General features: G+C 40.8%; 1 protein-coding gene across 4 annotated transcripts; it reads right to left on the bottom strand.

Annotated features, from left to right (window-relative positions):
- Window positions 1–1,663: 1,663 nt before the first annotated feature.
- Window positions 1,664–10,203, bottom strand: LOC129168508 (uncharacterized). 4 transcript variants are annotated; one of them, XM_054753867.1, is made up of 24 exons: window positions 10,137–10,203; window positions 9,321–9,393; window positions 9,187–9,246; window positions 9,084–9,122; window positions 8,947–9,003; window positions 8,790–8,861; window positions 8,683–8,715; window positions 7,940–7,999; window positions 7,830–7,865; window positions 7,635–7,694; window positions 7,440–7,505; window positions 7,313–7,375; window positions 7,064–7,141; window positions 6,557–6,616; window positions 6,429–6,470; window positions 6,205–6,264; window positions 6,062–6,136; window positions 5,913–5,966; window positions 5,805–5,843; window positions 4,200–4,274; window positions 4,070–4,109; window positions 3,940–3,985; window positions 3,447–3,861; window positions 1,664–2,328 (listed from the first exon to the last, which is right to left on the bottom strand). In XM_054753867.1, exons 2-24 carry the CDS (start codon window positions 9,384–9,386, stop codon window positions 1,852–1,854), a joined length of 2,073 nt encoding a protein of 690 aa, XP_054609842.1. In that variant the 5' UTR covers window positions 9,387–9,393; window positions 10,137–10,203; the 3' UTR covers window positions 1,664–1,851. The 4 variants fall into 4 exon arrangements, with proteins under 4 accessions (XP_054609842.1, XP_054609840.1, XP_054609843.1 ...); XM_054753865.1 differs by lacking the exon at window positions 10,137–10,203 and adding an exon at window positions 9,853–10,129; XM_054753868.1 differs by lacking the exon at window positions 10,137–10,203 and adding an exon at window positions 9,982–10,062.
- Window positions 10,204–14,265: the final 4,062 nt, after the last annotated feature.

Raw genomic sequence — 14,265 nt, forward strand, 5'->3', positions numbered from 1 at the left:
TCTAAGAGCCGGCTCTCATAGTTGAGAGCAATTTTTTTTCTGTCAAAGGCAAATGTCATTGGGCAACATGTGTGGCAGCGTTTCTGTGTCCACACTGAGCAGCGGGAGGGGCCTGTTTAAACACACACAGCACACGGTGGAGTTTTTGAATGCCAATCTTCAGTAAAGACGCAACTGTTACCTGGATGCTGCTATTTCTTTTTGTTTTGTTGATGTTGTGTTGTTTGATTGTAAATAGTTACAAATTTGCATGCAGAGATTTGACCTTGTTTATTGAGGTGGGTCTTTGTTTTTGTGTTTTATTTTTTGTAGCTGTTTGAGCATTTAAATAATAAACATTTGATATAATGTATTTTTTACATTAGTAATTCATTTTACACAATACACATAACTTGGGAATAAATTCACCAAAAAAAAAATCTGAGGAGCCACTTGGGAGCCAAAATAGCAGTCTCTCTTTAGTGAGCCGAGCCAAAAGAACCGGAATGTCCATCACTACTGTGGATTCCCGCTGTGAAAGCAGCAACCTTTGTAGAAAGGCACTTTAATAAGTTTGATCCATTTTCTTGCATTTGTTTAAGGGGCAGATCTGCCACATCCAAACGTATCACTGCAACAGACCAACCCTCTCAATGAGCTGTTTGCTTAGTGCGTATATACAGTATGTCTATGGGAGTCTCCATAGAGGTTTTTTTTTTTTAAACCGACTTTACCATCACTACTTCAGTGGCCTGGTCTCCTGTCTAAATAACAGCCTATTTCAGTTTAATGGTTAATGATAAATTGCTTACTCAAAAAAAAAATTCTCACTCCCATTTCTTCTTTTTGCATTTTGAAGCTCTACTTAGAACCTCCTAAAGATCAAATGTAAATTCTTGCAATTTTTCAACTTTGGATCAGGAGTGTACACACACACACACACACACCATAAATGCTTAAACATACTGTACGTACATCACCATGCCTAAAATAGTCATTAAACCACATTCTCCTGCAAAAGACCACATTTGTTGCTGAAATTTCACAAACGTAAAAATGTTTACTGCCATAAATAAATCCATAGTTAACCAGTGTGTTGTTTTTGCTTACAGTACCCGTTTTGGATTCAGAAAATGCGACAAGAGCTTTCCAAGGTTTTGTGAAGCTTTTTGCTAGCAGAGCTTCTCTGAAGTTCTTAATGAGGGTTCCCAGGCTATTGTAAATGTTCAAATACGCCTTTACCAGCGAAAAAAAAACAAAAAAAAACAATACACAAATTCCTAAAGACGGTATCGAAAGTTGTTGAACAACTGTGTCATAGTTGTCTTAGTTTGGTTCAACTGCCAGCACCGTATCACAAACTGGTCTTATACCAATACATCACTTGCGAGTGTGAAACACAAAATACTGTATAAATCCCATAATCGAAACCAACACACACCACGTATAATGCTATGACTAGGCTAACTACATTGGACGAGACAGCTCATTTAAAAAAAAAAAAAAAAAAAGATTTCAATCATTTGCGCACAAAAAACTCTAAGAGCAGTTCAAGCGTTTATGTGCAATCTCTAATACTCTGGATCAGGTCATTTGTGAAGATGCTTGGGTTGAAAGCAGTGTGCTGCATCACAGCGTTTGTTCTACTTGTATTCTATTTAGAAATAACAATGACTGCTCTGGCTCAGTTGCAATTAAGATGTCAGCAAACTTTATTGAAAGAAGCTAAACTAATGACATACAATAAAATACATACAATTGATTATTAAAATATAAATACTTTCATACTATAATTATTTCACTAGTCCGAGGTTCAACTATGTTCAACATGAAGAACGGTTATAAACTTGGCAGGCATTTGATTTGGTTTCTTCATTCTTCAAGCTCAATGAGTTTCTTCAGATCAGACTTCAAAATCTCCTCATCCTCTTCCTCCACCTCCACCTCGATGCCATCCATTGTCTTCTGCAGCTCTTCCTTGATACGGTTCAGCTCCAGGAGCCCATTCTGCAGGTCCTTGCAAACGTCTCGGATCTTGGCGGCAAACTCTGTCTTTGCACCCTTTCTCAGCTCTGCTGAGTCCTTGGCCAAGAAGAAGACATCAAGTGCCAAGAAGAGGCCTGACATGACCCCGGTGGTGACACTCATCACCTGGGCTGCTTTGGCAGCACCCCCCGCCACGCTGAGGACCTGAACAGTACTGATCAGACTTTCCGTGTTGATGACCAAAGCCTTGCCGGCCCGGCCGCCCTCCTTCATGACATGTTTGACGTTCTGGTTGAGATGTTTTTTGGAGATGCTCTCGGCATACTGCTCAAAGTTCCACTCCTCAAGAGTCTCCATCCCTTCCTGTCAGGGAGAGAAAGTGTGTCGCTTGCGTCACTGGGATAGAAATAGCCACTTCCTGAAAATATTAAACCAATCTAGCATATCAAATATGGTGCACTGATGGGATGACATTGATAAAGCTGCATTCCAGAAAACTGACAAATGGCACAACCCTATGAAGGCCAGGGTAGGATTTATCAGTATTAAGCCTTTTTGTGTTTTATATTTCACCTTATCTTGCCTATGTCAGTTTCCTTTTTTCAGTACAGCTTCGCATGTGTACAGTTTTTTTCCCCATTCTGAAGTATTGAATTAACACATTGGGCTTATAGTAACACTAAAAAATATTTTTTTACTGTGAAAATCTAACATGTGATGAACCCTTCTTATAAAACTTAGAATGCAAATATAAAATGTATAATTCAAAACCTCATGAACAAATTTAGCAAACGATGTTAAATGTAGTGAAATACTATAATTCTTTACTTTCAAAGCCAGACAAGGCCTCAGGCTGTACAAAACAGTATTCAAAAAGTAAAAGCTTTCTTGTAGTGGACAAAAACATCTCTTGTCCACTACAAGAAAGCTGAATAGAACATCATTGAAGTGTCAGGCGTGTTTAGGCCTTATAAAGCAAAAATGTTCATCTCTGCGGTATTTGGCTCCTTTGATAGCAGCATTGGCTTACACTCCCATTCTTCCTCTGCAAACAAACAGTCTCTAATGCTTTGGCTTGAATGATGCCGTTCCCTTCATCCTGCGCCGAAAGCGCCCAAAAGTGAGCAATAAACATGACGCAAAATCATGCCAAATATTATTGCTCATAAACTGTATTTACTTGACTGAAAGACTCAGTGTGAAATCTGCTCTTTCAACGCGAGTTGAACCAGAACATCTGTTTGGCTGCGTCATCATGCTGGAGTACACCGCGGATACGAGGTTGTGGTCTCCAGAGCGTGAAGGCCAGAGTTGTCATTCACAAGGTGGAAGAAAATCAATCAACCCTGACTTCAGCAAGATGCACCAAAGCAAACAAAATAAATTAGCAGATTACTGTCAGTGAATTTTTATGCCTGATTTTGTTCACCTGAAGTACTCTGTGGAGACCATGAATGCATCTTTAGGGTTGAGTGTCTCACCTGCAAGAACTCCAGACACTCCCTGATGTCATTGATCTCCTCCTGATAGTCTTGGATCATTTTCTCCACCTTCTTACGGTCAGTCTTTGAATGCACGGTGTCTGTGATATTGGCGGAAGCAGAGGCTACGCCGCCCGCCGTGGCGACACCAATACCCACAGCTGTGACAATGAGCGACGTTCCTGCCGTGAATGGGGCCAGAATGAGACCAGTGATAGTGGTGACAGAGCCTGCCACACTCGCCACCCCACCACCGATGCTCGCCGTAACGGTCTTCTTGTGGAAGCTGTCGGCGGAATCGGCCAGTGCGAGGAGCTCAAGGATGCGCTGCTGCAGAGACGCGCCACGTTGGTTGAACAGGCGAACGAAGAGCCGGGCTGCCATGAAGACACGATCGGCCGCTTGTTCCACCACCCTGACATGGAAATAAGATCGGTATCAGATATGCAGGTGACATTATTGTACATTGTATTACTATAGTAAGTTCACTTACTCTTCAGACTCATCATTCTGCGTGGCCTCGTTCCACTCAGTCCAGCCTAACAAGGGGGGGTTGCCACAACAGACAATGATTGGGATCCACTCTGAACTAATTTCATTGTTTCAGCATCAAACATGCGTACCATCGACTGTTCTCCACCACGCCAAGAGTCCATCTTCATCCTGGAAAGCAAACATTTTCACATTCAGTGGAGCGAGGCAGCTTGTGCATGAACAAAAATGTGGTATTTTTATATACACAATGTGAAATACCTCCAGAGGGTCCAGAGCACTTCCATCACTGAGTGCAGTTATTTCAACCATTTCCAGTGTTTGGACCTCCACCTCCTTCCAAATGTGATATAAATGATGCATGCCATTCAAAACAGGGAAGTTTGGCAAAGTAGACAAAAGAAATGAGGAAATTACATGAACTTGTCGCCATGTGTCACGGGCACGCTGCACTTTTTCCTAATGGCCGGCAAATGGCTTGTGTACAGGTGGTCCTCAGGTTACGCCATTTCGTGGTTACGTACACACCCCCATGAATGACTTCATTTTGGTCTATAAACTTGTTTCAACACGAGCAGTGGACATATACTCGCTGCATGCTGCAAAGATGTGAGCAGTGGTGCCAAGACACTGCGAGGCATCTCGCGAGCAGTGGACTGATACTGTGCAGTGTGCATCTCATTCACAGCTACACAGTGAAGAACGTTGCTTATTAACTTCCTGCACGGGGGCATGGCTCAGGTGAGTGGTCGTCTTCCGACCTGAAGGTTGCATGTTCGATCCTCCGTCCTCCCGTGATAATGTGAACGTGTCCTTGGGCAAGGTACTGAAGCCCCAGTTACTCCTGATGCTGCGTCATCAGGAGGTGTCAAAGCGCTTTGAGTGCCTTGGCGGCAGAAAAGTGCGATACAAGTGAAGGATCATTTACCATTATGTCTACCAAGCGTAAAAAAAAGCAGTCACCAAAGCAGTGAACATAGCCATCTTCAGAAGCACTGAGAGGAGAAAGACATTTGGTCTTAGGCATTCAACTGTGACATCAAGGATAAAGATCTGCTCCTACAAAAGCAACCATGATAATTAAGCAACACAGTGGTCCTATTACTGAGTTGGAACAGTTGCTTGTGCACTGACTGGTAGACCAGAATCAACCATGTATATCAGTGAGCTTTATTCAGGAAGTCATCCTGTATGCTCTCCTTTAGCATCTTCTGCACATTATCCTACAGCTTCTCCTGCCTCTTATACTTCCTCCTCCCAAAAAAACCACAGGGATAGAAGTAAGCTGTTCTCCTTTTATTAGTTTCTAATTCTTGTACTGTATTTAGTGTTTTATTTTGAGCCCATGTGTTCTGTGTACAGTGTGGGTGACTTGAGAGTTAATCTAGGTTTGGATTTGATTTACATCACAGCCTAGGAACGGAACACGTGCATAACCTGAGGACCACCTGTATTCCTATATTTGTTGGTGAGTGCAGTCAAAGGAAGTTCAGCTTTTATTAAAAGAAGCCATTTCTTCCATGAGCTAGTAATTTTTTAACATTTTCATAGCTTATTTCAACACAAACCAAATATGCTTGCGTTACCAGAACATTAACAAAATGCTGGTATCCACAATTTACATTTTGTATTTCAGAATGCATTTCTTCCTAGTGTTCAATACAATATTAGATTAGTGCACTCGTTTTAGGGATAAACCCCCCCCCCCAACAAAAACAAGTCACCCCTAAAATCCTGTGTTTTTTTTGTTGTTGTTGCGTGTTCACAACAACACAATGATATGTGCCTGTGTGTGTGGTGCACCTGTTTACTTTTTAACTCAACCTTCACCACGCTGCGTTCTGAATTACCATGTGCATGCATTACCTGTGGCAAAGGCTGTGCGTCGGGCAATGCATTCGAATCCTATGGAGTCAAACGAAAATTAAATGAGGATTGAGTATAACAGCCAGTGTTACACAATGACTCTGGTACCTTTGCTCCAGAGCCGAATAGCGCAGTCGGAAGAATTCTTTTAATTCTAAAGGTCTAGGAAACCAAAAAAAATTAAAATTACATGCTGTGACTGACTGCCAAGCAGAGGTGCAGAGCACATTTCTTATTTTAAGGAATGCAAACCAAACCTTTCTTTTCTTCATTTGCTCATTTGGTTGACTTTTCAGCTCACTGTTGCTGGGATCATCTACGTACCAAACAGACTGGGGAGAGGTTGGTAGACTACAACAGCAGTGAAACAGCCATCAAACATGCAACAAATTAAATTTACATGTCTCTCTACTGCACCATCATTTAAACTCTCAGAGCTGCACGACAATGTTGGGGGATCCTGAAGAGAAAAGAATGAATTTAAGACTGATTTAGTCCAAGCTTTCTGATTATTTTAAAATCACAATACAAGGTAATGAAAAATACTATAAACCCAAAAGTATGCAAATTCAAGTTTTATCATCTTGTTTTAGCATAATAAAACGCACAAATGTAACCTTTTACCTGCTGCAGAGATGTGACCGAGTCTGTCTCCTCATGTGCCGTCTGCATTACACAAACAAACATGTAAGCACCATCCACATTTGTTTTTGGTGTTGGAACGTTGCCATGTGACAGCTTCACTGCCGTACCTGTGTAGTCGACTTTGAGGGTATGACTTTGTGCATCATCTCCTTCAGCATCCCAGTCTTCTAAAAAATGTAATAAAAATACATGGAAACACTTGTTGCTAGTTATCTAGTGATGCTAAAAAATAATCTGGATCCCCAGCAGAAATTTGATGGGTTCTTTTTTTGGATTGTGTCCCATAGCATTTGGCGGAAATTGGTAAAACTAAACCTGTTTCACTTGCTACCAAATAGAAACACAGACTTAAATTTAACTTCAATTTTGGCAATGAATGTGCCTTCCTTTATGGCCTATGGTGAGATGAATTGCCTAAAAGGATTTAATTCTCTTTATGATGCACATATATTTCGTAATCGTTCTCTGCATGCTGCAAGAGTATGGCTATGTGACAAATGTTATGTTACCAAGCAACTAGGACAACAACAGATGAAGGCCAGCGTGCACCTCGAGATAAGGGCCGAAAATGTGAGTCTGGTGTGACTTGACCAACATCTTCAAAAGAACTTTACCGGCTTCTCGGGCAGGTTGTTGTTATCAACCAGGTTTCCTTCACTGGAGGAGCCGTCACGCTGGAGGGGCTGCGTGTCCTAAGAAGGAGTGAACAAAGTCTTTGTTGTCTACTGTCAGTCTTTAAAAAAATGGAAAAGCACTCCCAAGCTGACCAAAATGAAACAAAAGCATGTGACGTCTAAAAAGATTTTGATAAAAAAAATTAAAAAAAAAAAAAAAAAAGGACTGCTCCTCTTCCAAGAAGTCACCTTTGGCTGCGAAGATTTGAACGGGTTGACTTTCTGTATCATGCCTGCCATCATCCCTGGTTTCTGAAGAAAAGAACACAAACAATCAAAAGACAAATTCAAATAAATTGGAATATTTAATATCTACCTGTTTCTCATTAAATTCTTCTCTGGCCTCTTGGTGATCTGCATCCTGGGGCTCGTTCTTTGGTAACTGAAGCAAGTCAATGGTTGGTTCATTTAAAATAGACATTTTATCACTTTGTATTCCAGTTTTAAATTGTCGGCATTACAACATAATGCTATTAACATAAGGACCATTTTTGCTTGGGAAAGATAGCACCTGTGTTGAAGACTTGAATGGGTTGACCTTCTGGAGCATCCCTTTCAGCATTCCCGGGTGCTGAAACACAATCAGCACACCGTCTTTTTAAAAGATAGTGACAATAAAAGAAACATATCAAACAGAAAGTGTTTTGATGAAAGTGTCAATGACTTTTCTGGCTCTTAGTCATCATGATACAGATCATTGGCCGACCTGTTCTGATGATTCAGACCCTCCAGTTTCAGGAACCTGTGGGAGAACCGCTCAAATCAGACATGACCATCTTACGCTTAATGATATCATGCTAAGCGTGCAGCGCTTACCTGACAGGAAGACTTGAATGGGTTGACCTTCTGCATTACCCCTTTTAGCATACCAGCATTCTGAAATAAAGGTTCCGACCTCACTTGTTATTACCACAATTCCAACATTGTTTCTTGTAACGATGATAAAGTAATTTCCCATTTCACCACAAGAGTGCGCTATCAATAAAATACAAACAATAGCTGATCTGCAGTTTTTTTGTATGTTCCCTCTTATATCACGGGATAGGTTCCCAAAATAGCCCGCAGAAAGTGAAATCCAAAGTAGCCAATAATGTTTTTTACAATTATATGTTTTAAAGGCTGTGAAACCTCTCACAATACGCTTTATACACTCAGACAGGTATTAACATTTTCTCACATTTGTCGCTGACTGACAATGGTCTACAGCCAATCAGGACGCAGAACACTATTAGAGGGTTCTCTCTTAAGCCAGCTATTGTCTACTGTGCAGGCACAAACACATACTTAGAAGAGGTGGAGCTGCACGCCTCTAACTCTCATGAGTATACAACACACTCTACTGGTAGCAGTCGTAAATACAATAACAGACACATACAGAGCACTGATACACCAGAAGGAGGCAGAACACAATTCATACGCCGTTTAAAAAAAAAAGAAGCAAAACTGCACTTAAAAAAAAAAAAAAAAATCACACTGGTAACACTGTATTGTGCATTGAAAAAGGTCACAGTAAAAGGTTATACTATTTAAAAAGTTATATAAACAAGAAAACTTATTACTGTTGGGGGGGTTGTCAAAAGGAATGATCCAAACTGAAAACACAAAAAGTCATGCTGGTTGTCTCCACTTCTCATTTCAAAGTTACTTATGTTGGAGTTCCTCTTACCTGTGTGGGATTTGTTCGTACTTCTGGTAAGTCATCAGTGGCAACTGTGCAAGTGCCAACTGTGGAGGGTGTCTGTCCCCCGCCCCCAAACACCCAAAAAGAAACTTTTCAGGCACAGCTGACACAAAATGGCAAATAAACCATGTGCTTTCCTTACATGCGACAAAGCCTTGAAGGGGTTGACGTTCTGCATAACTCCCATCACCCCAGTCCTCTGCAAACACATAACCTCATGTAGGCCTACAGTATAATGCTTACTTTTTAGAGTGTACAGAAACTGTATATATAGCATACCTTGGATTTTGGGACACTCACAACTTCATGGTCACTTCCCTACAATAACATAATTCCAGTCAAATGTCTGCAAACACGCCAGTGTTTTTATGTCAACATTTACCTGTTGGGTCCCGCACCCATCTTGTACGCCCGAGCTGTGTGTGGTGGGATTGTCCAGATCCTGTTGGTGAAAGAAAGCCAATTTTGCGGGTTCAGAAACACTGAGCCCATTACACAATCACCATCAAAGCCCACCTGTTTGCTGGGCCTTGGTGGAAGTGAGGGAACTGTGGGTGCTGAGCTCTTTTCTCTGCGGAACATGTTCAAGCTGAAACATGAATTAATATTTCAATTTAAAACACAGTGGAGAAAAGTGTGGCTGCTATCAAATTATCTGTGACAAATCTCTATCAAGTTAAACAAACAGTCTGGTGTAACATTTATAAAAGTTTTATTTTGTCATGCCTTTTGACGTTAGTGCCATTCATTGGTTTGCATTACATCAACACAGCGCTCGCTTCAATATTTTTGCCCTCACCGAATTGGGGGGAAAAAAGATGCGATGTATTACGTATCGTGCTTTCCGCGAACTTCTAAGCTAACAAAAAAAAAATTGACTGGAAGTTACTGAGTGTGTAACGCAGTTTCGCAGTGAGCTTTGTTTCACACGAAAGTCCGACAAATGTTGCTTGCTAGCACCACCAGTACAATATAACACAGTGGAACGTTCCAGCGTAGTGAACGTACATCTAGCAAAGAGTGGGGGGTAAAAAAACAAACACTCTACCCTTTAGTTGAGTCAGAAGAATGACGTCTGTGTCACACGCAAAGCGTCGCAACGCTTCACTTCCCTTCATGGAGGAGCCGACAAACTGGTTTAGCAAAAGTTGAGTGACCTGTTAAAGAGTTGGGTTACCGGCTTGGACTCTCGTCCACTCTGATTTCACAGACAGCTCCTCGCAAAACAAACGTAACCAACAAAGAGGCACAGTATCGATCGTCTGGTGTTGTCTCACATGCTCAGTTCCTGCCAAGAGACTATTTATATCAAATAAAGTGCACCTGTGTTACCTGCGTTTGTCCCGCTGGGGGAAGTGGGAGTCAGAGCCAACCCTACCCAAAGTGGCGCCAGAGACGAGATTTTACTAGCCCCTCCCCCCATTGGCTATATTTACATTTATAAAAGAAATTATATGGCATTGTTTTTACTGTTGTCGTTAATGTGTAAGTTTTTTCTCCATTTGTCAACCAGTTTACATGGTTAACAAATTACAAATAAATACAAAAAAATCTTACCAAAAATAAAAATCCTACAAATACAACACAATCAACATGAATTTAAAAACGCAGTTTGAAAACAATAACTATATCCAAGCTACATTTATACTGTGCAATAACTATAACAAAAACTAAATGCAACAACTAAATACAAAAGTACTGTACAGTGATATGCAAAAGTATGTACAAAAATGATGGCCGCAGGGAGACTTATTTGCTATCATTTGTAGTATATGAAGTATGATTCTTTATTTATAAATCAAACATTTTCACAGTTAGAACATAGAAAATCTGTTTACGACCTTCTAAATACGTTTTTAAATATTATTAGAGCCCTCTAGACACAGAATAACAACCCCATAGTCGCTCAGCGCACAGCCGTCAAAGCTGCATCGGAGGCCGCAGAAAGAAGCAGCCAGTGGCTCTGGATGAAGAGGAACGACCCCAGTTGGGCCAAGTAGGTTGACAGGAGGTATGCGGTCGGCTTAGGCTTGACTCAGGGAACAGGACGCCCCTGCCATGCATAGTCCCATGAGATGTCCAAGGTGATTCTCCTGGCTAATTGGACTTGGGACGCAAGCTGAGGACTGATCACCCTACAGCTGGCCGCCTCTGGTGAGGGTGTATAGTGTTAAAGGCCGAAACACCCTATGACCCAGAGTAACACTACTGAGGATGCGTCCCGTAAATTTCAATTCTTCCCACAACCTCCATCAAGTCTACTGTCCACTAACAGTTATTCGCGTGTGCTCGCACAGGAAATCTACATCTCATCTTGTGTTGCTTGGAACCCACCTTTACACTCATATTACCCAATTTAGTAGATATAATCAGAGAAAAAAAATATTTCAGACATGTATAAGACTCGTGCTCGTGTGTGTTTGTCTTCAAGATGTGTGGACAGGTGGTGACATCTGGGATTCAGAGGTGAGTTTTAGCTAGTTTTACGGCCAGAATAGTGATTATTATTGTTATTATTGTGCCTGTTGTGAGATAATTCAAACCTGCAATAATTGTTGTTGACAGCGATCAAGTCTGGTGCTTGTTACTCATAACACCTAGTGGCTAGTGTAGACTACTGTTCATCAACGTCCTTTAATCCCTTAAACTGTATTTGTATTTAAGTTAATTTAATCATTTTTATGCTTGGAAATGCTTATTTTAGGCCAAGGATACATGAAATTTGCATACTTTTTCTTTTTTTACTTATAATAGGCCACAGTCAACCAGCGGACTGCAGCCCAACTATTGTTTGTATTTCATTGATAGCGCACTTTTGTGGTGAAATGGGAAATGACTTTATGATTATGACAAGAAACAATATTCAAATTGCAGTAATACTAATATAAACTGTAAGCGGTCTGATAAATAAGATTGAAAGCAATTTAAGGGAGTTCCATTCATGCCAATGAGATGTGCTTGTCTCTGTATTAAAATGTGGTGGTGAATTGTGTCAAATGCCACACTAAGATCTAACAGGACCAGTACAGAAACAAGACCTTTTTCTGAAGCAACAAGGAGGTTGTTAGTAATGTTTACGAGTGCGGTTTCAGTGCTATGGTGCAATCTAAATCCTGACTGAAAGTCTTCAAATAAATCATTGTTTTGTAAGAAGTCGTTTAAGTGTTTGGCAACTGCTTTCTCTAGAATCTTGGACGGAAAACAAAGGTTGGATATCGGTCTATAATTACCTAAGACATCTGGATCGAGGTTGGCTTTTTTAAGAAGTGGTTTAATTACAGCCACTTCAAATGATTGTGGTACATAGCCTGTCACGAAACACACTGATTATGTTGAGTACAGCAGTGCCAATCAGTGGGATATCATCTTTAAAGGGGTAGTTCTGATTTTTTGACATGAAGTTGTATGACATTGCCATCAGCCTTGTAGTCCAATAACAGCGACTTACCCCCCACTTGGTCTCCTAAGTCCAGTTGTGTTCAGATTTCCGTGATGAAGAACGTAGTTCCACTTAGTTGCTGGGGACAATTAAGTAAAGAAGCTTCTCAAAACAAAATGCGTTCAAAAGATTAATATGTTTGCATCACAAAAATGCCTTCTCAAAAAAATCAGACCTCACAAAACACTTGGCGTTATATATCTGTCTCCCGCCATATTCCTGCACACTGCTACTGTGCGTTCATGTGTATGTGACGAAGACGCTCGCATCTACTTTTGCGACGGAGCGCCGCGGCCATCTTGTTTACGTATGTGTTCCACAGCAGGAGAGCATTTGGTGAGGTTTGACTTTTTAAGAAGGCATTTTTGTGATGCAAATGTTTTTATCTTTTGAACGCATATTGTTTTTACCAGCCAAACTCTTTACTTAATTGTCCACAGCAACTAAGTGGAACTACGTTCTTCATCACAGAAATCTGACCAGAACTGGAATTATGAGACCAGGTGGGGAGTAAGTCTCTGTTATTGGACTGCAAAGCTGATGGAAATGTCATACAACTTCATGTCAAAAAATCAGAACTATCCCTTTAAGCAAGAGAGTAGGTACTGGATCTAATAAACAAGTTGAGAAATTGTAGAGGCTAAGTTAGAAAAATCGAACTGTTTAAGTACGTATGCGTTTGTCATTACAACTGCATCCATGGGCACCACACTTGGGGGACGTTTGTGTCTTTTTAAGCAATAAGATAAAAGGAAGACCTTACTCTTAGCTGTTTGGAATTATACTAGATGACTAGATGTATGAATTTCAGTAATTGTGATTCAGTGAATGAAGCGGGGCCGCACGTCGTCTAGTGGTTAGCATGTTGGCCACGCAGTCACAGTCTGGAGGTCGGGAAGACCTGGGTTAGATTCTCCCTTGGGCATTTGTGTGTGGAGTTTGCATGTTCTCCCTGTGCGCGCGTGAGTGTTCTCCGGGTACTCCGTTTCCTCCCACATTCCAAAAACATGCATGTTAGGTTAATTGGCGACTCTAAATTGTCCATAGGTATGAATGTGAGTGTGAATTTTTGTTTGTCTATATGTGCCTTGCGATTGGCTGGCGACCCGCCTCTCGCCCAAAGGCAGCTGGGATAGGCTCCAGCATGCCCCCGCGACTCTAATGAGGAGAAGCGGCATAGAAAACAGATGGATGGATGAATAAAGCCTTCGTTGTTCTCGATAACTATCATTGTGGATTATCCAAACTAACCTTTTTTTCAGTACAGTTAGTGAATTAAGTGCACTTTTTGTGTAGTTTACCCATATCACCATACAATCATTCAGATATGGGTCACACCACAGAAAAGGAGTATGGAGTAGGGAGTGGGATTTGCCACTTTATGTTGTGTACATGTGATTTCCAGCTTGAGGGGTCATAATAGATGACAAAATGATATATTTTTTTTATTGTTTTCGTTCACCACAAACTCGTACTCCTCTTTCTATATGTGTTTGAGTATTTGTTCAAGCTATAAATTGTAAATGAAATCATGGTAGTAGATTAATGTAGTTTGGCATTTTTTCGAAGAATTTGGAAAAAGAAGCTGCTTTCATGCAAAGTGAAAACAGATTTTTACAAAATGGTGTAAATTAATTAAAAATATAAATAGTAAAGTCAATGACTGAATAAAGACTTTGAAATATCTGACTCACCGCAAGTCCGTGAATGCATCTAGGCTGCGTTCTCACTGCTGATTGGATGAGCAAGGGAAGCATGACAAAAAAGGCGTCTTGTTGAGTGAATTACTCAAGCGGGAAGCTAGCCATAGCCATGAATACATCCCTGAAAAGAAAAATCTCGAAAGAAAATAGAGTTTAATTCGGAATGCCTTCACTTACAAAGACGCTGGCTTACCCGTGTGCTTGATATGTGGTGAGAAATTGGCAAACAACAAAAAAATGTAACGTTGAAAAACATTTTCAAAACAAGCAGACAGCTTTTCCTGAAAAGCACCCAAGTGCAGATGGGTGTAGGAGAGCA

The sequence above is a fragment of the Dunckerocampus dactyliophorus genome, chromosome 15 (assembly GCF_027744805.1).
Source record: "Dunckerocampus dactyliophorus isolate RoL2022-P2 chromosome 15, RoL_Ddac_1.1, whole genome shotgun sequence".
NCBI classification, from domain to species: domain Eukaryota; kingdom Metazoa; phylum Chordata; class Actinopteri; order Syngnathiformes; family Syngnathidae; genus Dunckerocampus; species Dunckerocampus dactyliophorus.

What these genes read in the sequence shown, in the direction of transcription:
- LOC129168508 (XM_054753867.1), bottom strand. Translation starts at nt 9,386, where the DNA reads ATGTTCCGCAGAGAAAAGAGCTCAGCACCCACAGTTCCCTCACTTCCA. An exon ending in TTTTGACAACCCCCCCAACA is followed by an intron (nt 8,000 to 8,682) that starts GTAATAAGTTTT and finishes CCTTTATTTCAG; the next exon opens with AATGCTGGTATGCTAAAAGG. An exon ending in CATTCAAGTCTTCAACACAG is followed by an intron (nt 7,506 to 7,634) that starts GTGCTATCTTTC and finishes GACTTGCTTCAG; the next exon opens with TTACCAAAGAACGAGCCCCA.